The 23,471-nt window shown below is 39.6% G+C and overlaps 1 protein-coding gene across 1 annotated transcript in view; it reads left to right on the forward strand.

The window, feature by feature from the left end:
* Window positions 1-23,471, forward strand: part of IL1RAPL2 (interleukin 1 receptor accessory protein like 2) — a 749,108-nt gene that overhangs the window by 646,123 nt on the left and 79,514 nt on the right. The window contains exon 5 of the mRNA XM_054719207.1: window positions 16,365-16,494. Coding sequence (XP_054575182.1) covers window positions 16,365-16,494 — 130 coding nt within the window. The remainder of the gene's footprint in view (window positions 1-16,364; window positions 16,495-23,471) is intronic.

Genomic DNA, 23,471 nt, shown 5'->3' on the forward strand with positions numbered 1-23,471 from the left:
TTTAATTTTTTTTTATTCCTCATCAGAGAATATATTTTCCATTGATTTTTAGGGAGAATGGAAGGGAGGGAGGGAGGAAGAGAGGAAGAGAGGGAGAAAAAAATCGATTTGAGAGAGACACATCGATTGGTTGCCTCCTACAAGTGCCCCAGCTGGAGCCAAACCTGCAACTCAGGTATTTGCCCTTGACTGAGAATCAAACCCACAACCTTTTGGTGCAAGTACCAATGCTCTAACCATAGAGCCATGCTTACCAGGGCAGAATGTCATTTACTTTTAACACATTTAAAGAAATTGCCTGTTTTTACATTCACCTAAAAATTACTGAGAATGATTTGCATTTAATTTCGAACTATAAATTAAATCCAAATGAATTATTTTGCAACCATATCAATGCTTGTATACATACTCAAAGATAGAGTATTGATTTACTTTAACTCTCCTGATATCTCATTTGCGGAATATAAATTGGACTTACTTGTATAATATGTTAATATCCAAGGTCTTTGTTGTTTTCCCATAGGGAGCTTTGAAAAATCCCTTTCTCAAGCTTAGATATAGAAAGCACTGAGTCAAGTAAAGCAGGGCCATAAGCCAAGATCAGCAGAGCCAACATAATCAGCCAGGGGCCAGTGAGGCAGAGAAGAGCTAGGGTTCAAAGCAAGGTACGGTTCATAAGCGGGAAACCCACTTTGCAGTAAATAGTCAGAAGTTAGGGAATACACAGGAACTGGGACTATAGGAATAGCAGGCACACATAATCAAATACAAAACTCTAGGGTCAATGGACCTTGGAGCTAAAGCTAATATCTGCCAGAGGCAGAGAGGTTTACATCTCTTCCTTTTACAAAGAGAACCAGTGACTGGTTGGTACTCCATGGCTAGGAATTCAAATGAAGTAATTCTTCCCACCTAGAAAATCCTACAATTCAATATTTTTGGTAGACCAGCTACTTGAAACATGAGAATGTCAGATGTGAAAGGATCCTTGGAGAGTCTCCTGGCTAACTTGTAATTTTTTAGAAGGAGCTGATGCTATTTGGGAGAATGATGTTGTCAAAAAATCACAGCAACTTAGTGGGAAGGCTGGGTCTATACTTTCAGTGTCCTGACCCAAGTACTCTGTCTACTACTTGTCTCTGCCTTGCATACATCTGGTGCCTTTGAATGGAAGATATGACTGAGAAGGCTAGTATCTTCAGACACTGAGCCAGCCCATTCCTGTTCTAAGGAGATGAAAGAGGAGAAACTAAGTGAGGTTTATGGGCATGTTATGTAGTCATGGGAGTTGTGATTATTCACTTTTTTGGGATTTCTCAGGTAAGTGTCTTTATTGCTGACATAGTATATATCTATCTATCTATATCTATCTAGCTATCTAGCTATATATCTAGATCTAGATCAAGATCTAGATCGAGATCTATATCTATCTCTCTATATAAAAATCTCTGGTTCTTTTAAAGTTGTCTAAGAGCAATTGCATGGATTTAAAATGCAAAACATAACTTCTTTGGGCTACTGAAGACTTATGGCACACACCATTCAGTGATTAGAGTAATGAAAAACATGACATATATTAATATCTGAAAACAACATCATACTATGTTTGACCCTTGAACGATGCTTAGAGGTATACATTCCCCACATAGTAAAAAATCCACATATAACTTTTTAAAAAATATATATTTTATTGATTTTTTACAGAGAGGAAGGGTGAGGGATAGAGAGTTAGAAACATCGATGAGAGAGAAACATTGATCAGCTGCCTCCTGCACACCTCCTACTGGAGATGTGCCCGCAATCAAGGTACACGCCCTTGACCGGAATCGAACCTGGGACCCTTCAGTCCCCAGGCTGACACTCTATCCACTGAGCCAAACCGGTTAGGGCCACATATAACTTTGGAGTCTCATAAAACTTAATTACTTAATACCCTAGTGTTGACCATAATACTAATTGATAGTATAATAGTTGATTAACACAGATTTTGTATGTTATATTTATATTATACACTGTATTCTTACAGTAAAGTAAGCTAGAGAAAAGAAAATGTTATTAGGAAAATCATTTCATAAGGAGAAATACATTTACAGTATTTATTGGATAAAATCCATGTTTGATACACACAGTTCAAACACATGTTGTTTAAGAGTCTATTGTAATTTATTTTGTTTCACCTCTTCCTCTCTCCCTTCCCAGATTTTAATTTCCTGAGGACAAGGATGTATATTTTTTACTTTTAACAGATCATTAAGCTGTAAATTCCACATCATATAATTCACCAATGTCATAGTGCTATTCAATAGCTTTTTATAAATTTATATATTTGTTAAACACCAGAGAGACAAACCACCAAAAATTCTGGCTTTGAAAGCAAACAGGGCTCATGTCCATGAGACCCAAAAAACTGTAGCAAACTAACAAGTGGCTCTTAAAGGGTTCCTGTGATGACTAACTTTACCATCACAGAAGCAGTCATTTGAAAATATCCCAGATTTCATGTGAAATAGATTAATTTCCTAATCTGAAGGTGTCAGCTGGAGGAGCAAGAGCTTGCTGGAATACACTCTGGGGAAAAACACTGGTGGGAAGTATTTATGCACTGTCCCTTTGCCATGCCACAGAGAGCCAGTATCTCCCATATGGAAGCTTTTACATGCATCTGCTTTTTATGTCTGGCGCCTTGATTTTTGCAGCTGTTACCCAAGAGATGCCCATTATTCACATGGCTCTGGAGGCCAATGAAGCTATGGTTCCTGGGTCCCTTGTAAAAATAACTAGAGAGGCATTTATTGGCAGACTATAGCCCCCAGGGCACTGCACAGATAGCAAACTGAAACACAACCTTAGTCTTTCTGTGAAAGAGGCCTACTTGTTTGTCCTGGAGCTTTGCACTGAGGGGCAGGCTTCTGGTTTGGCACATTTTTAGAGGCTCACAAATGTACTTTCAGGTAACATAGCTTTCTGGAAACCATGTTTGCATTATCCCTCTGCTTCTCTACAGCTTATTGGTATTTTTCAGGAAGGGCTTATATACATATCTGGAGCTCCTGTTTTGGCACCTGTCTCCAGAGGACACCTCCTCATCATCTGGTTCTGGTGGCAAGAAGAGCATAAGATTGCAATCCCACAGAACTGTATATATTTGCATATTTTAAAAGCTGTAATCTGGAGGGTCTGGCATTCAATTAGCATGAATCTAGGTGCTGACTGAGATATCTCCCTTTGAGACACTGATAGGTCTTGCTACATTGTCAACTACTGGCAGCTATTAAAAATATATTAGGTTGCTTAGATAATCGCAAATGTTTGAGAGACAACCAAGAGCTAGGGCTAGATTAAAAGATATGGTTCATCTCCTAATAAATCCACTTCTTCAAAACTGGGAGAGGTATCTATTTCATCTAATATATAGAAAACAACAAAAAGAGTCAAATAAAGAAATAAAAACTATGTTCCAAACAAAAGTAAAAGAATCTGGGAATCGAGATTCATTGGGGGAGAAACTGGACTGTATGGCAGTGGGTGAAACTCAAGGGTGGCTTACTCTTAGAGGAGCTTGCAGCGATTACCGAGGGATACTGAGACCCAGGGGCCTCATAGGGCAGGGCTGACGGGAAACCACGACTGTCTGCTCAGCCCTGAGACTCTGCCCCATCCAAGCTGAGCACAGAGGCTTTTGCAATATTGAAAGTCTTGTCTCATAAGGCTGTCTACAGAAGTTCTCCGGGCATAGACAGAGCTGATCCTCACAGCCAATTGGCCTGGAAGTCAAATCCTCCCAGTGATACCAACAACAATCAAGACTTAACTACAACAAGGCTGTGCACACAGTCCACAAAGGGGTGAACCAAGAGTGTTCACCTCAGGTAGCTGGGGAGGCTGAGTCACTTGGCCATACAGGACACTTAGCACACAAAGCTACCCTACCAAATCAGGGAAACAGCGAAAATGCAGAGACAAACAGATCACAAACTAAAGAAATGGAGGAAAACAAAAAACTGGATATAGACTTCAAAACCACGGTTATAAGGTTTTTCAAGAATCTCCTAGAAAAGGCCAATAAATTTAGCGAGACCCTCGAGGATATGAAAAAGGACCAACTAGAAATTAAACATACACTGACTGAAATAAAAAATATTATATAGAGACCCAACAGCAGACTAGAGGAACACAAGAATCAAGTCAAAGATGTGAAATACAAAGAAGCAAAAAATACTCAACTGGAAAAGCAAAAAGCAAAGAGAATTCAAACAATTGAAGATAGTGTAAGAAGCCTCTGGGACAACTCCAAGCGTACCAACATCAGAATAATGGGGGTGCCAGAAGAAGAGAAAGAGCAAGATACTGAAAACTTCCCCCACCTGGTGAAAGAAATAGACTTACAAGTCCAGGAAGTGCACAGAACCGCAAACAAAAGAAATCCAAAGAGGACCACTCCAAGACACATCATAATTAAAATGCCAAGAGCAAAAGGCAAAGAGAGAATATTAAAAGCAGCAAGAGAAAAAGTTAGTTACCTATAAGGGAGCACCCATACGATTGTCAGCTGATTTCTCAACAGAAACTATGCAGGCCAGAAGGGAGTGGCAAGAAATATTCAAAGTGATGAACAGCAAGAACCTAAAACCAAGATTACTGTACCCAGCAAAGCTATCATTCAGAATTGAAGGTCAGATAAAGAGCTTCACAGATAAGAAAAAGCTAAAGGAGTTCATCAACACCAAACCAGTATTATATGAAATGCTGGAAAGTATTCTTTAAGAAGAGGAAGAAAAAGAAAAAGGTAAAGATAAAAACTATGAACAACAAATACATATCTATCAACAAGTGAATGTAAAAATCAAGTGAATTAAAAATCTGATGAACAGAATAAACTGGTGAATATAATAGAATCAGGGGCATAGAAAGGGAGTGGACTGAAAATTCTCAGGGGGAAAGGGGTGTGGGGTTTGGGGGTGTGGGGGTGTGGGAAGAGACTGGAGAAAATCGTACACCTATGGATTAAGGAGGACAGTGGACGGGGAAGGTAAGGGCAGAGGGTAGGGTGGGAACCGGGTTGGGGGGAGCTATGGGGGAGAAAAAGAGGAACAATTGTAATAATCTAAACAATAAAGATTTATTAAATTTAAAAAAAGTAAAAGATAAATCCTAAGAAAAAAAATCCTTAATGAAACAGATATAGGTAATTTAACTGGTAGAGTTCAAAGTAGTCATCATAAAAAGGCTCACCAAACTTGGGACGAGAATGGATAATCACAGTGAGAATATAGAAAAAGATAGAAAATATAAGATAGTACCAAATATAAGATATAGAGGTTAAGAAGACAATAATTGAGACTTAGCCAGTGTGGCTCACTTGATTGGAGCATCAGTCCATACATTGAAAGGTCATAGGTTCAATTCCTGATCAGCGCACATACTCAGGTTGTGGGTTTATTCCTGGTCAGGGTGCAACTGATTTATGTTTCTCTCATCTCTCTCTCTTTCTTTCTCTCTCCATTTCTCTCTCTCTCTCTAAAAATCAGTGAACATGTCCTCAGGTGAGGATTAAAAAAAAAAATACAATAACTGGACTGAAAAGTATACTATAAGTGTTTAACATCAGACTAGATGAAACAGAAGAAAGAATAAGTAAACTCTAAGACAGAGCTGTGGAACTCAACAAATCAGAACAGCAAAAAAAAAAAAAAGAGTGAAAAAGTTAAAATAATTTACAGGACCTATGGCACAACATAAAGCATATTAATATTCATGTAATAGAGATCCCATAAGGAAAACAGAGAGATAAAAACACAGAAAACTTATATGAATAAATTATGGCTGAAGGGATTCCAGGATGGTTGCAGAGTAGTTGGAAGTTACACTTATATGCTCCCAGACCAAAACTGGATTTACAGATAAATTATACAGCAAGCAACCTGTATACCCAACTGAAGGCTAGCTGACCTGAAATGTTATAACCAAGGATTTTGAAAAGAAGCCACATAGAGACTTGGAAGAAGAGTAGCAACACTGAAAGGGCTAGCCCATGCATACAAGTGTGGCAGTAGAGGCTGAGAAGCCAGAGGGATATCATGGCTGCAAAATCAACTTCCCCCAGGAACATGGGGCCTCAACTCCACACAATATCCCCAACCCAGAGCAACAGAAATGGGAAGAGGAGCCTGCATCGGATTTGGTGGTAAAAAATAGTGGAGATTCAGTCTGCCTGGGAGACCAAGATACAACCTTCCCAGTGATGAACAATCCTATTGTTACAACACCAGCCTGTGGAGTGCACTACCTGGTCTTTGACTACTGGTGAGGCCACTCTGCCATAATTGCATCCTGTGGAGTGGTCTGCTAGATGCACTCAGCAATGAGTTTGGGCCCTCTTTTCATGGGGAGGCTTTTGTCAGAGACTCAAACAGTGACTAAACTGTATATATTTGATAAAAAGGCTGGTCTTCCTGACCTGGATCACACAGCCATTGCCCTTATCCCCACCTACTGACTTCAGTGGCATAGGGGCAACACAGTGTGAAGCAGATCTGGGACTTTTGGAGCCTGTCTCCCAGGGAAACTTTTGTCCAGGAACCAGACAAGAAGGTGTGGGTGGTGTGGCTACATCAAGGGTGGGGAACAGCCCACAATGGTTACAAGGGTGCTCAAGGACCTTAGGGAAAAAATGGGTGATCTCAGTGTGAACTTAAATGAAAAGATAGTAAGCATTAAGAATTACACTTATACCATAAAAAAGAACCAGTCAAAAATGCAGAATACAGAATATACTAGAAGGAAACAACAGCAGGTTAGATAAAGAAGATGACTGAATCAATGATTTAGAGGACAAGATAACAGTAAGCACCCAAGCAGCACATCAAAAAGAAAAGAGAATTTTTAAAAATGAGGAAAATTTAAAAGGTCTCTAGGATATCAAGTATAATAAAATTCACATCATAAGGGTACCATAAAAACAAGAGAGTGAGAAAGGGATAGAGAAACTGTTTGAAGAAATAATAACTTAAAACTTCCTTAACCCAGTGAAGAAAAAAAGTGGCATAAGCTCAGGAAGCACAGAGAATCCCAATCAAGATGAACCCAAAGAGACTAACACCAAGACACATCATAATTGAAATGGCAAAAGTTAAAGACAAAGAGAGAATCTTAAGAGTAGCAAGAGAGAAACAGTTAACTACAAGCGAGTTCCCATAAAGCTGTCAGCTGATTTCTCAACAGAAACACTTCTGGACAGAAGGAAATGGCATGAAATATTCATAGTCATGAAAAGCAAGGATCAAAACTAAGACTACTCGATCCAGCAAGGTTATCACTTAAAATTGAAGGCAAAAGAAAGAGCTTCCCAGATGAAAAAAGGCTAACGGAGTTCATTACCACCAAACCAGTATTGCAAGAGATGTTAAAGGGTCTGCTTTAAAAGAAGAAGAAATACATAGAGAGATGAACATAGGTATAAATAATAAAATGGCAATAAATAAGTACCTATCAACAATAACATTAAAAGTAAACAGATTAAATATTACAATAAAAAGACTGAGGGTAGCAAAATGGATAAGAAAACACGACCCATATATATAGTGTGTTCCCCAAAACAACTGATATCTCACTTAATTTGTACCCCATTTCAGGTTTAATTGATCTAGAATAATGGGTGAAGACAGACTAAGGTTTCAACAAAGAAAATTTATCAACTAAACTTATTTATGGGAATACATAAAAGATAAATTTTATGCTACAAAACCAGCAGCAGTTGATGAATGGAGGGCTCACAAATGATTCTTGTTGTTTGCAATTCCATTGCTTCCCTTTACTAGCAGTGACTGGAGCAGAACAGTCATCAGTTTGAAAACAGGCATTGGCAAAAAGAAAATTATTAATTTCTTTAAATTATTTTAAATTGTGAAAATGAACTACATATTAATAAATACTGACTTTATAATCATTCAAATGTGTATACATTTTTGGTTTATCCTGTGTAAGAGATCCACCTCAGAACAAAAATACACACAGACTGAAAGTGAAGGAAAAAATATCCCATGCAAATGGAAATGAAAAAACAAACAAACAAAAAAACCCACCTGGATAGCAATACTTATTATCTGACAAAATAAACTTCAAAACAAAGGCCATAAAAGAGACAAATAATGTCACAAAATAACATTACAGTGATAGATATAACAAGATGATATAATCCTTGTAAATTTATGTGCACCCAACCAAAGAGCACCTAATATATAAAGAAAATCTTGATAAGCACTCAAGGAGAGGTAGACAGCAATACAGTCACAGTAGGGAATTTTACACCCCACTGTCATAAATGGAGAGATATTCCAGGCAAAAAAAAAATCAACAAGGCAACAGCTACTTTAAAACAACACACATGACCAGATGGATTTAATTGACATTTACAGAACATTTCATCAGAAAACAACAGAATATACATTCTTCTCTAGTTCACATGGAACATTCTAAAACATAGACCACATTTTAGGACACAAAATAAGTCTTAACAAATTCAAGAAGATTTAAATTATATTAAACATCTTCTCAGATCACAAAGGTATGAAACTAGAAATCAACTACAATAAAAAACTGAAAAACATTCAAACACATGGGGGCTAAATAGCATTTTATTAAATAACAAATGGATTAACAATGATATCAAGGAAGAAATAAAAAAAAATCCCTGAAAATAAATAAAAATGACCACACAACTATTCAAAATCTATGGGATACAACGAAAGCAGTCCTGAGGGGGAAGTTCATAGCATTGCAGGCCTATCTCAATAAGCAACAAAAATCTCAAGTAAACAATCTAAGCTTCACCTAAAAGAACCAGAAAAAGAACAACAAACAAAGATGATAGTAAGTAGAAAGAAGGAAAAAATAAAGATCAGAGTGGAAATAAATTACAAGGAGGCTAAAAACAAGATAAAAATCACAGACACCAAGAGCTGATTCTTTGAAAAGACAACAAGGTTAACAAACCTTTAACCAGACTCAACAAGTAAGAAAAAGAGGAAGGTTCAAAATAAACAGAATCAGAAGTGAAAGGGGAGAAGTAACAACTGACATTACAGAAATAAAAAGGATTGTAAGAAAATACTATTAAAAACTATATGCCAACAAATAGGACAACATGGATAAAATGGATAAAATCCTAGAAGTATTCAAACCTCCAAAGCTGAATTAGAAAGAATCAGAAAACCTGAATAGATGGAATACAACTAATGAAATTGAAGCTGTAATTAAAACACACACACACACACACACACACACACACACACACACACACACACACAACAATAAAATTCCTTTCAAACAAAAGTCCTGGACCATATAGCTTCACAGGTGAATTTTACCAAACATTCAAAGAACTAACATCAGCCCTGGCCGGTCTGGCTCAGTGGATAGAGTGTTGGCCTGCAGACTGAAGGGTCCCAGGTTTGATTCTGGTCAAAGGCACATGCCCAGGTTGCAGGCTCGATCCTGAGTAGGGGGTGTGCAGGTGACAGCCAATTAATGATCCTCTCTCATCATTGATGTTTCTATCTCTCTCTCCCTCTCCCTTCCTCTCTGAAATCAATAAAATATATATATTTTAAAAAAGAACTAACATCAATCCTTCTCAAACTATTCCAAAAAATTCAAGAGGATGGAAGGCATCCAAGCTTTAATTATGAGGCCAGCATTATCTTATTTCCAAAACAGATGAAGGCATTACAAAGAAAGAAAATTACAGGCCAATATCCCTGATTAACATAGAGGCTAAAATCCCCAACACAATATTAGCAAATCAGATCCAGCAATGCATCAAAAATATCACACACCGTAATGAAGTGAGATTTATCCCTGGGATGCAATGTTAGTACAATATACTCAAATCAATGAACATGGTACACTACAAAAATGTAGTAAAGAATAAAAATCATATGATCATATCAGTAGATGCAGAAAACCCCTATCTAATAAAAGAGCAATATGCAAATTGACCGCACCTCTGCCATACTCACAAGCCATGCCCATCAGCCATGCCCACCAGCCAATCAGGAGCGAATATGCAAATACACCCAACCAAGATGGCTGCAGACACAGAGAGCAGGAGCCTGCCCTTGCTGGCCTTGGCCATGGTCGGAGCTGGGCAATTGGAGCTGAAGACAGGAGCGGAAGATCAGAGCGGAAGATCGGAGCCAGCTGGGGGTCCCTGCCCAGGGCCTGAGCCTCAAACAGAGGTTTGCGGCCTTGGCTGGGGGTGGAGCCAGGCGATCTGAGCCAGCTGGGGTCCCCTGCAGGTGATCGGAGCGAGCTGGGGGTCCCTGCCCAGAGCCTGAGCCTTGTCCAGAGGCTTGAGGCCTTGGCTGGGGGTGGAGCCGGGCGATAGTGCCAGCTGGGATGCCATTCAGGCAATCAGAGCCAGCTGGGGGTCCCTGCCCAGGGCCCGAGCCTCTAACAGAGGTTTGCAGCTTTGGCTGGGGGTGGAGCCAGGCGATCTGAGCCAGCTGGGGTCCCCTGCAGGTGATTGAAGTGAGCTGGGGTTCCCTGCCCAGAGCCCAAGCCTCGGCCAGCCAGAAGCTTGTAGCCTTGGCTGCTGGGGCAGAGCCTGGTGATCAGAGCCAGCTGGGGCTCCCTGCCCAGGGCCCGAGCCTCAAACAGAGACTTGCAGCCTTGGCTGGGAGCAGAGCCTGGCAATCAGAACCAGCTGGGGTCCCCTGTGGGCTATCGGAACAAGCTGGGGGTCCCTGCTCAGGGCCCAAGCCTTGGCCAGAGGCTTGAGGCCTTGGCCAGGGGCGGAGCCTGGCGATCGAGCCAGCTGGGGGTCCGCTGCCAAGGGCTGGAGGCTTTAGGCCTTGGCAGGGGCAGAGCTGGAGATTGGAGGAGATAGGTGTGAACTACAGAGGAAACACCTTTTCTGAGTGCTAATTGGCTAAGCGCCCTGTATGACACTGGTAATATTCTTAGTAACTTGGGTATAAGAATCCAAAAAGGTGATCTAGGGCTTTTCCACCACACTCCTGGGGAAAAAAATAAAAGTCTGCTGCTGGAGGGCTAAGAAATGTTATAACCTGCCCTAGGAGGTTTGGCTCAGTGGATAATGCCTAGGTTTGCCAACTGCAGGGTCCAGGTTAGATTCTGATCAAGGGCATGTACCTAAGTTGCAGGATCCTCCCTGGCTGGGACCCAGGTCAGGGCTCATGCAGGAGGCAACCAATCAAAGTATTCCTCTCACTTTGAAGTTTCTCTCTGTCTTTCCCTTTCTCTTCCACATTCTCTAAAAGTCAATGGAAACATATACTCAGATGAGGATAAAAAATAAAAAATAAAGAAATCCATATCCTATGAAAGACACATCTTGAAAATGCCTAAAGACAGTTGTCATTTTTTCATGGTGAAGGGACTGGAGTCCATGTTGATGAAAACACCTTGGTGACTGTGGTGACTGACAGTGGCTCCAGCAGTGGGGTGATGGGGCTGGTGCCTTTCCCTGATCAGCCCGGTTGTCTCCCACAAAGGGAAGCCAGACTGTGGCTTAGGCCCGCTCCCCATGGAGAACGGGCCTAAGCTGTCAGTATGACATCCCCTGAGGGCTCCCAGTATATGAGAGGGGGCAGGCTGGGCTGAGGAGACCCCCCCCCCAGTGCACGAATTTCGTGCACTGAGCCCATAGTGATTTCATAAAATCCAGTGCACATGGATGATAAAAACCCTCTGCACAGTAGGAATATAGGATTCTTACCTCACGTTATAAAGGTCATATAAGACCAATCTATATCCAACATCATTCTCAATGGGTAAAAATTAAGTGTTTCCCTTAAGATCAGAAAGAAAATAGGGATGTCTATATTCACAACTGTTATTCAACATGGTACTGGAATTCCTTGCCACAGAAAAGGAAGAAGGAAAACTGTCATTATTTCAAGACTAGGGACCCAGAGCACAAATTCGTGCACCTTGAAAGGAATTGTGGGCCGCGAGGCTGTGGTGAGCACAGGGGCAGGTCTTGGCCCATCCACCAGGGCCCTGCTCAGCCCCTCCTGCTATGGCCCTGGTCCCCTGTCTACCAGCAGCCCCACTCCCGCTGCTGCTGCTCCCATGCACTGATGGCACTGGCCCCACTCACACCCGCTGATGGCATGGAGTGATTGAGACCTGTGCCAGCAGTGGGTGCAAGCGGGGCAGGCGCCTTCAGTGGGTGTAAGTGACAGCTGCTGCAGTGATCGCCCCTCAAGAGCAGGGGAGGTGGAGAAGTCCTCAGGGGTGATCAGGGCTGGCAGCTGCCGCTCACACCTGCTGATGGCGCTGAGTGATCCAGAACAGCACTGGTTGCTGGCAGCAGTTGTGAGTGCCTGGTGGGACCACAGCACATGGGAGCAAAGAATTTTCAGTAACCACCAGAGGCTCTCCCTGCCTTGGTCTGGCATCCCTGCTCACCTGCTCCACCATCCCACCACAGCCGATGCCCACCATGTTCCATGCTTTGCTGCCTGCTGCCAATGCCTGCCATGTTCCGCACACACCTCCTGGTGGTTTGTGCACATCATAGTGACCAGTTGTTTGGTCATTCATTTGTTCCATTATTCCGCAGTTCGGTCTATTTGCACATTAGGGTTTTATATATTATAGTAGATAACATAATATTGTCCATAGAAAACCCCAAAGACTCCACAAAAAATCTATTAGATTGAATAAATAAATTCATCAAAATGGTAGGATACAAAATTCATATTCCGAAATCAGTGGCATGAATTATTAACAAGAGAAATTAAGAAAACAATCCTATTTACTATTGCAATAACAAAAAATAGGTACCTAGGAATAAATTTACCCAAGGAGGTAAAAGAATTATACACAGAAAATTAGAAGACATTGAAGAAAATACAAATAAGTGGAAATATATACTGTGTTCATGTGTTGGAAGAATTAACATCATTAAAATGTCCATACTACCCAAAGCAATCTATAGATTCAACTCAATTCTTATTAAAATAAATATGGCATATCTTAAAGATCTACCAATTTTTTTTTTCATATAGCCTTAGAAACCTTGAGGAAGAAAACAAAATTGGAGATATCACAATACCTGATATCAAAGTATACTACAATGCTATTCTAATCAAAAGAGCCTGGTTCTGGCATATGAAGAGGCACATAGATCAATGCAATAGAACAGAGAGCTCAAAATTAAACCCACATCTTTATGGTCAATTAATATTTGACAAATGAGGTCAGAAAATACAATGGAATAAAGACAGTCTCTTCAATAAATGGTGTTGGCAAAATTGGACAGGTACATGCAAGGAAAAAAAACTTTACAACATACACTAGAATAAACTCAAAATGGATAAAAGACTTAAATATAAGTCACAAAACCATAAAAATCCTAGAAGAAACCATAGGCAGTAAAATCTCAGACATCACCCTGAGCAATATTTTTTCTGGCATAGCTCCTCTGGCAAGGGAAACACAGGAAAAAATAAACAAGTGGGACTACATCAAACTAAAATTATTCTGCACAACAAAATAAACCATCAACAAAATTAAATGGAAACCCAATGTTTGGGAGAATATGTTTTCCAATGATACATCTGATACAAGGCTAATTTCCAAATTATATAAAGAACTTATACAACTCAAAACTAGGAAGACAAACAATCCAATTAAGAAATGGGCAAAGAACCTGAAGATACAATTCTCCAAAGAGGACATACAGAAGGCCAATAGACATATGAAAAAAAAAATTCTGAATGTCACTAATCACCAGAGAGATTCAAATTAAAAGCACAATGAGATGTCACCTAACATCTGCAAGAATGGCTATCAGCAATACATCAACTAACACCAAGTGATGGCAAGGATGTGGCGTAAAAGGGAACCCTCATGTACTGCTGGTGGGAATGCAGACTAGTGTAACCACTGTGTAAAACAGTGTGGAGATACCTCAAAAAATTAAAAATGCTTCGCCAGGTTTGCCAGGAAGTAGGCATCTCCTTTTCCAAAAGGCATGTGAGAGCTATCTGCATTGATTAGACAAATAACCTGAAGCAGAATTTAGGCATTTCTAAAATCTGGGTTATGTGCATGTGAAAACTTCTACCATTTGCCTCTGTTTGCTACAGTATTATTTTGCCTACAGACATTTTAAAAGTCATTCCTATGTTACTTAATAGCCATTCTGCTAGTAAGACTTATTTACATTACGATTTGTAACAGTAGCAAAATTACAGTTATGAAGTAGCAACGAAAATAATTTTATGGCTGGGGGTCACCACAACATGAGGAACTATATTAAAGGGTCGCTGCATTAGGAAGGTTGAGAACCACTGCCTTAGAATATTGCGTATGATGGTTTTTCTGTTTGGGCCATTGACAAAAGCCTTCAGTATATTTATTTAGCATTTGTAGAAACTAGACCACTGAAATATCTGTCTCATGTTTATTTAATGAGAACTTATCTGATGGGAGAGTAAAAACATTACCAGGAGAAATTACAGCAATACTCAGTACTCATTGTGTTGTGCCAAGAATAGGGCAGATCCTCCCTGTCATTTTTGATAGACCACCTTCAGTAGGGCCCTTATTGCACATTGCTATAATTGACTCTCTCCATTAAAATTAAATCAGGCTTGAGAACTCACATGCTGGAATCACTGAAAATTATTTTATTTGATGTAATCTTTCAACATAGCCCAACGGAATAAAAACCAGAATTTATATGTAGTATAAATGTATATTCTGGTTATTTTAGTAACTAGGATTCCTTATAATAATTTTTATCACAATCTGTGGATTTTCTGCCATGTTGTTTGACATCCCTTAATACCTTCCATTTCATGGAAATAAAGACATCGTCATTACATATATGGAAGATCAGATTATAAAAGGTTAGGTAATCTGCTCAGGGCCACTTAGTCTATTTTTTCACAATAGATCTAAAACTAGGATTGAAGTCTCCTCTTAGTCTAGTGCACTTTTCACTATGCAAGGCTGCCTTTCATTTTTACACAAGTTTATATCACAGAGCACATGTTTGAAACAACAATGAATAACCTTGTTTCAGTTTTGTGTTAGACTTATACAACTTATTGGTGACATCAAAGGATTTGACAATAATTAAATGGTCCAAATGACATGTCATTTTTCTGAGCTATAAATTTGCACTATAAGACTAATATTTGGCAATGAGTTATTTATTGTGATTAAGTCCCTCCTCTCACCAGTGTCCACATGTCTATAAGGTTTTCTTAATTTCCACTTTGTCTTATGTAGACCCTAACTCCCATTAAAAGACTTTTTAATGAAATGGTCCTCAAAGAAAGACATCTGATGGTTATTGTGATTAAAAAGAAAGGGTCCTAGAAAAAGTAATGATTCTTAGAACATGGAAGTTTTGCATCAATTTAAGAATAGAATGGAAAAAAATGTCCACAGCTCAGAGCAATTATGGGAACAATACTACTATGTACTCTACAAGGAAAAATATTTTTGAAACTGATTTATCTAGTGCTCCAACCAGGGCAAAAAATTGTATGTTACAGGGAAAATGACAATTTATTACAATTTAGGAATTGGGGGATTCCTTTGTATTAAATGTCAAGATTGTGTTCTCTATACCATTCTCCTCTTACTAAATCTACTTTGCAAAAAGAAAACAAAATGAATGCCAGGAATAATAATTACTTATATGTTTGATAATAAATTTACAATTTAAAAAGCTTTTAGCTATAATCACAAAGATTAATAATAAAAAAAGTGCTTAGATATTGTCTTCAATTATTTCAACACTGTGAGTAACACAAAGAAAAAAGAAGATATAGTTAGACTGAGATTTCTCTGCATGTACTTTTCATAGAAGTTTCTGTAATTAAAAAATATTCCTTTGGTTCGTATTATCTATTTTTTTCAAATAGATAATTATAATAAATAAATTTCCCTATGTAATCTTAATAAGAGTAGACAGTCTATTATACATTTTTCACCAATCAAAAATTAACTTACACTTTGGATTAATGTTAGCTTCTAAGGAAATTTCAAGTAAAGAGTAATTAATACTCTGAACAAAGAAAAATAAAAGGGGATTCCTTCCATTTGATTATTTTATATTAGTTCCAAAGAGGGAGATCATGAAAATAAAGTTTTTAAAACTGATTTTTTAACTTTCTTATTTTTTATAAGTCTTGAATTTTAAAATTTCTGAGCTCTTTTAACATTTAAATTTTTCCTCATGTACAGTTATAAGATGATTGAAAGAAGAGTTGAAAATGGGTCACCTCTGAATTTTCCTTTGGATGTTAAAAGTTTTATTTTCTGTCTCCCAGCAATAACCAGGAGTCAGCTGCTCATTTATTTTTCTCTGTCATTCTCAGGTAAGCCTCTGAATATCCCTTGCAAAGCATTCTTCGGATTTAGTGGAGAGTCTGGACCAATGATCTACTGGATGAAAGGGGAGAAGTTTATTGAAGAATTGGCAGGTCACATTAGAGAAGGTGAAATAAGGTACAGAACTTGAATTGCTGTTTTTTCTTTGCTGTCTTTGCAGTAGAGAAATGGAACATCCTAGAAGAGTTTCTGCCAGGGATTTTAATTGCAATTCCTAATCATTTCATTTTCTAAAAGCTGATATGATGGAGAGAGTGAGGCTGGTTGCCTTAAGAAATGAAAATGTGTCAGCCTCCAATATATGTAGGTTTTCTCAGATTCTAAGAATATGGCATGGGATGCAATGACCCCCCTCAAAATTGCCTAAGCTAATTCATCTGAGTTTCCAAAGCTTAGGTTACAACTTGCAGCCATACCAAAGATCCAAACTTTGTAGGTGATTCCTCAGATCACTAAGCAAATGTTCATTTATTCCCTAGAAACAAACAACTTTCATATGCCATAGGTATAAAGCTGCAGTGGCAGTAGTAATCTAGTACCCATCAAAATAACTGTGGACTCTTGTTAAATAGTATTTATTTTTTTCCAGTACCAACTGCTCATATCAAAAGTGACTGATCTGTCAGATTCGTGTCTCCTTGGAATTTTTTTCACTCTCCTGTTACGGCGATATGTCCCTGATAAAAACACATCTATTTTATTGGTTTTCTAATCCTATATAGTATGATTATTTTGTACAAATAAAGGATAAGTAATTTTTACTACCTCAGTATGTGGGGTGGCCCTTTGATTTCAGAGATGGTGACATGTAATGAACATTTCTCATTCCAATAACAATTGACACCCTTACCCCTCCACTCCCACTGATTCATGTAGTGGAAACCAATCCAATACTTCAGTACAACTAATGTCCAAAGTGTATTATTTCATATTTTTATCAAATATATGACAATATAAAAGGAACAAGTATACTTTATCTTATTTACTATTGTTAAATATAATTTTAATAACTGCCATGATAGTTTCTATTCATATTTCCACCCAATAATTCCACTCTAAGGGTTTATAACATTGAAAGCTTATGTAAAATATTGATTGTGTTAGCATGTTTCTAGGAAGACGGTTCATAAAAGGGTGCCTAATAAAATTAGTCATCAGGAAAATGCAAATCAAACCCTTTCATAACACTTCATACTCACCAGGATTATAACAAGTGTTAGAAAGACTCTGGAGAAATTGATACTCTCATATACTACTGGTAGGAGAGCAAACTGGTGTAGCCACTATGGATAACAACCTGACCCTGGCCAGTGTAGCTCAGTTGGTTGAAGTGTCATCCCATGCACAAAAAGGTGACAGGTTCAATTCCTGGTCAGTGCACATACCCAGGTTGCAGGTTTGACCCCTGGTTGCAATCTGGCAGTTCTTCAAATGGTTAAACATAGAATTATTAGCAATTTCCCTCCTATATGTTAATCAAATAAATAAAAACATATATTCCCACAAAAACTTATACACAAATGTTCATAGGATCATTATTCATAATAGATAAAATGTGAAAGTAACCAAAATATTCATCAACTGATGAATGGATAAATAAAATGTGGTATATTTATACAATAGAATATTATTGAGCCATAAAATAATGAATGAAGTACTAATACAAACTATGACATGGATGAACCTTGAAAAGATTGTTATTGAAAAAAGGCAGTAACAAAAGATCACATATTATATGAAATGTCCAAAATAGGCAAATATATAGATACTAGAGGCCTGGTGCATGAAATTCATGCAGAGATAGGGTCCCCGGGCCTGGCCAGCAATCAGGGCTGACCAGGTTTCCTGCCTCCCCGCCTCCCCACCTCCTCCTTCCCTTGCTCCCTTAGTGCCCTGCCACCACCGCTAGTAGCCCGCCATGTTCCACACCACCCCCTGGTGGTCAGTGCATGTCATAGCTAGTGATTGACTCCCAGTCTCCTGATCGAACTCCCAAGGGGACACTTTGCATATTAGCCTTTTATATATATAGACTAGAGGCCTGGTGCACAAAATTCGTATACAGTGGGGGGGTCCCTCAGCCTGGCCTGCACACTCTTCAATCTGGGACCCCTTGGGGGATGTCCAACTGCTGGTTTAGGCCCAATCAACTGGCAGTTGGACATCCCTCTCACAATCTGGGACCATGGGTTCCTAACTGCTCACCTGCCTACCTGCCTTATTGCCCCTAACCATTCTGCCTGCCTGCCTCATCTCCCCTAACTACTTGCCTGCCTGCCTGATTGCCCCTAACTGCTCGCCTGCCTACCTGATCACGCCTAACCACTCTGCCTGCCTGCCTGATCACCCCTAACTGCTCACCTGCCTGCCTGATCACCCCTAACCACCTCTGCCTCAGCCCCCACTGCCACAGCTTCATCCAGAAGGATGTCCAGAATGATGTCCAGAAGGTCATTTGGCTGTCTGGTCTAATTAGCATATTATGTTTTTATTATTATGGATAGAAAGTATAACAATGGTTTCTTGGTGCCAGTGCAATGGAGGGATGGGGGTAGAAACTTAAAGTGTATATTTTTATTTTTAGTGTAGGATACAATATAGCATAATAAGCACTATTTAAAAGTCTACAGCTCAGTGACATTTCATATATTCACAATGTTGTGCAACCACCACTACTATTTATTTCTAGATAATTTTCATCACCCCAAAAGGAAGCCCTGTACCCATTAAACAGTCTGGGGTTTCTTTTTGCAGTAGTGAAAATGTTACAAAATTGACTATGGTGATGGTTGCACATATCTGTGAATATACTAAAAAGCAGATAATTGTACATTTTAAATGGGTGAATTGCATGATATGTAAATTGTATCTCAATAAAGCTATTTAAAAAAAAAACCACTAATTCATTGCCTGGCATGAAAGAGATGTTCAGATAAAAAGAATCAATAGAGCATTTACAATTAGTTCTTAACTATTAATTCCCATTTAAACTTTGTTTCCTAATTAGTGATACTTTATTAGCCAATTTCAAATGAAGATTTATGAACTTAATGCGACTGGATTTATTTTATTTTTATTAAATTTATTGGGGTGGTATTTTTCTTTCATTGACTGGCTTATTTCACTTAACATAATGTTCTCCAATTCCATCCAGGTTGCTGCAAATGATGAGAATTCCTTCTTTTTTGTGGCAGCATAGTATTCCATTGTGTAGATGTACCACAGTTTTCTGATCCAGTCATCTGCTGACGGGCACCTAGGCTGTTTCCAAATCTTAGCTATGGTGAATTGTGCTGCTATGAACATAGGGGTGCATATATCCTTTCTGATTGGTGTTTCTAGATTCTTTGGATATATTCCCAGGAGTGGGATTACTGGGTCAAATGGGAGTTCCATTTTCAGTTTTTTGAGGAAACTCCATACTGTTCTCCACAGTGGCTGGACCAGTCTGCATTCCCACCAGCAGTGCACGAGGGTTCCTTTTTCTCCGCATCCTCACCAACACTTGTTGTTTGTTGATTTGTTGATGATAGCCATTCTGACAGGTGTGAGATGGTACCGCACTGTTGTTTTGATTTGCATCTCTCGGATCATTAGTGACGTTGAGCATGTTTTCATGTGTCTCTTGGCCTTCCTTCTGTCTTCTTTTGAAAATATTCTATTTAGGTCTGTTGCCCACTTTTTTTATTGGATCATTTATCTTCCTTTTATTAAGTTGTATAAGCTGCCTGTAGATGTTGGAGATCAAACCTTTATCAGTGATGCCATTTGCAAATATGTTCTCCCATGCAGTAGGCCTTCTTGTTGTTTTGTTGATGGTTTCTTTTGCTGTGAAAAAGCTTTTTATTTTGATGTAGTCCCATTTGTTAATTTTCTCTTTAGCTTCCATTGCCCTAGGGGCAGTGTCAGTGAAGAATTTCTTTTGGCATATGTCTGAGATTTTGCTGCCTGTGGATTGCTCTAGTATTTTTATGGTTTCCCGTCTTATGTTTAAGTCCTGTATCCATTTTGAGTTTATTTTTGTGTATGGCGTAAGTTGGTGATCAAGCTTCATTTTTTTGCATGTATCTGTCCAATTTTCCCAACACCATTTATTGAAGAGACTGTCTTGATTCCATTGTATGTTCATGCCTCCTTTGTCAAATATTAATTGAGCTCAGTGGTTTGGGTCAATATCTGGATTCTCTATTCTGTTCCATTGATCTATATGTCTGTTCTACCACATGATCTCACTCATTTATGGATAATAAAGAACATTATAAACTTGAACAAAAAGACAGATACAGAGACAGTAAAGCATCAAACAGACTGTCAAATTTCAGGGGGAAAGTTAGGGAGAGGTTGGGGAGATAAGAGATCAACCAAAGAACTTGTATGCATGCATATAAGCATAACCAACGGATGCAAAACTCTGGGGGGTGAGGGCATATATGGGAGTGGGGTGGGGGGTGGCAATGGTAAGATATGTACACATATAATACCTTAATAAAAAAAATTGGAAAAAAAATAAATTTATTGGGGTGACATTAGTTAATAGGATAATATAGGTTTTAAGTGTACATTTCTATGATAACTGATCTGTATATTGTACTGTGTGCTCACCACTAAAAGTCAAATCATCTACTGTCACCATATACTACTATTTGGTGCCTTTTACCCTTTACTACCTCCAATCCCCTTTCTTCTGGTACACATCATACTGTTGTCCGTGTCTATGAGTTTCAGTTTTTTATCCCACATATGAGTGAAATCACATGATTCTTAGCTTTTTCTGACTGACTTATTTTGGTTAGCATAATATTTTCAAGGTCTATCCATTTTGTCACAAATATCATGATTTCATCTTTTCTTATGGCTGAGTAGTATTTCATTATATATATATATATATATATATATATATATATATATATATATCATATCTTCTTTACCCAATTCTCTATCAAAGGACATTTTGATTGTCTCCATTTTTAGAAGATACATGGTTAGAATTATTATCAATGTATCTGCCTGTAAACAAATTTAAGAGTCATCTTCACTTTTCAGAGAATGAAACTGGTACCCAAAGGACAAGTGGTAGGTACAATGGTTTCTAGTAGCAAAATTTCTGCTACCAAAAGCTCAGAGCTGTTTCCTGATCAAAGGTAGTAGTTATATGAGCCTAAGATAATTATATCCTTTTTCCTGTACATGATTGACTAAATTTGTTAAAATAAACAGATTTTGGGGGGGTATAATGACATACATTAAACAGCACACAATTTAAAGTGTACAGTCTGTAACTGCTGATTGATATCTGTATACAACTGTGAAACTATCACAATATTCAAGATTAAGAACATATCAGTCACAAACAAGTTTCCTGATGCCTTTTTGTAATCCTTCCCTCCTGCCCTTCTTCCACAATAACATTGATATTTCTGTCACTATAAATCAATTTGCACTTTCTAGAAATTTATATAAATGAAATTATACAGGTTATATGCTTTTTTGTTTGCACTATTTAACTTAACACGATTATTATTTTTTAAAATATTTTTTATTGATTTCAGAGAGGAAGGGAGAGGGAGAGAGAGATAGAAACATCAATGATGAGAGAGAATCATTGATCGGCTGCCTCCTGCATGTCCCCTACTGGGGATTGAGCCCACAACCCATGCATGTGCCCTTGACCAGAATTGAACCCAGGACCCTTCAATCTGCAGGCTGACAATCTATCCACTGAGACAAACCAGCCACGACAGCATGATTATTTTAAGATTCATCTATCTTTGTATATGTATCAATAGTCATTCTTTTTTATTGCTGAGTAGTATTTCAATATATAGATATAAACAGCTTGATTATCCATTCACTTATTAATGGACGTTTGGGTTGTTTCCAATTTGGGGACTATTATAGTTGTGAGAAGAAGGTTTCATTTGATGTGAACCACAAGAAAGAATTTATCTGCTGAAATGGACTCCCCATGATCAACCAAGGGCTCCAATTTTACCCTACCTAATAATAGAGTAATAAGCAAATTGACTGTAACTTTGCTACACCCACAAGCCACGCCCATCAGCCACGCCCACCAGCCACACCCACCAGGAAACCTTCGCAGGGACGCTGTGGTGCGGCCTTGGGCACCATCGGGGAGCCTGCACGGATCACAGGCAACCACTGGGGGTCGGCTCCTGCGATCTGTAGCAGGGAGGCTGGGGTGCAGCCAAGCCCAAGGCCGCCACCCGGGGCCAAGCCCCGACCCTGAAAGAAGGCAGAAGGTGATGGCCACAGCCAAGGCCTGAGTCCCCGGTGCCGGCAGAAAACTGGTGCAGGCAGCCAGGTGAATGAAGGTCTATTGCACGAATCTTCGTGCAAACGGGCTGCTAGTAAATAATAAGAGCCTAAAGGCCATTTGCTGACAAGGGTTTCTCACTTGTTCTGTACCAGGTATACTGGGAAAAACCTCAGATTGAACTCTCAGTTTCCCACACTATGCCTTGCTCACTTAAGCTACCTGAATCAACTATTATAAGGAAAACCCTGGTTCTGTCTTTTATTAAGGACTAAGACCTGACCTGTCCAATTAGAACTGCACAATTTGGATACACCGTTTACATTAAAAGGACCTAATTAAGGCCACGCACCCCTTGGTCCAGGTGAGGCCATGTGCCCCTGGGTCTGGAAGAGGCCACGCACCCCTGGGTCCGGGTGAAGCTGGATCCCGGGTCCGGGTGAGGCCGTGTGCCCCTGGGTCCGGGTGAGGCTGGGTCCCGGGCCCGGGTGAGGCCACAGGCCCCTGGGTCCGGTTGAGGCCATGTGCCCCTGGAACCGAGTGAGGCCACACGCCCCTGGGTCCGGGTGAGGCCACACGCCTCTGGGTCCGGGTGAAGCCGGATCCTGGGTCCGGGTGAGGCCGTGTGCCCCTGGGTCTGGGAGAGGCCATGCACCCCTGGGTACGGGTGAAGCCGGATCCTGGGTCCGGGTGAGGCCGTGTGCCCCTGGATCCTGCTGAGGCTGGGTCCCGGGCCCAGGTGAGGCCACGCGCCTCCTGGGTCTGGGTGAGGCCACGTGCCCCTGAGTCTGGGTGAAGCCATGCCCCTGGGTCTGGCTGA

The sequence above is a fragment of the Eptesicus fuscus genome, chromosome 1, assembly GCF_027574615.1.
Source record: "Eptesicus fuscus isolate TK198812 chromosome 1, DD_ASM_mEF_20220401, whole genome shotgun sequence".
In the NCBI taxonomy this organism is placed as follows: Eukaryota; Metazoa; Chordata; class Mammalia; order Chiroptera; family Vespertilionidae; genus Eptesicus; species Eptesicus fuscus.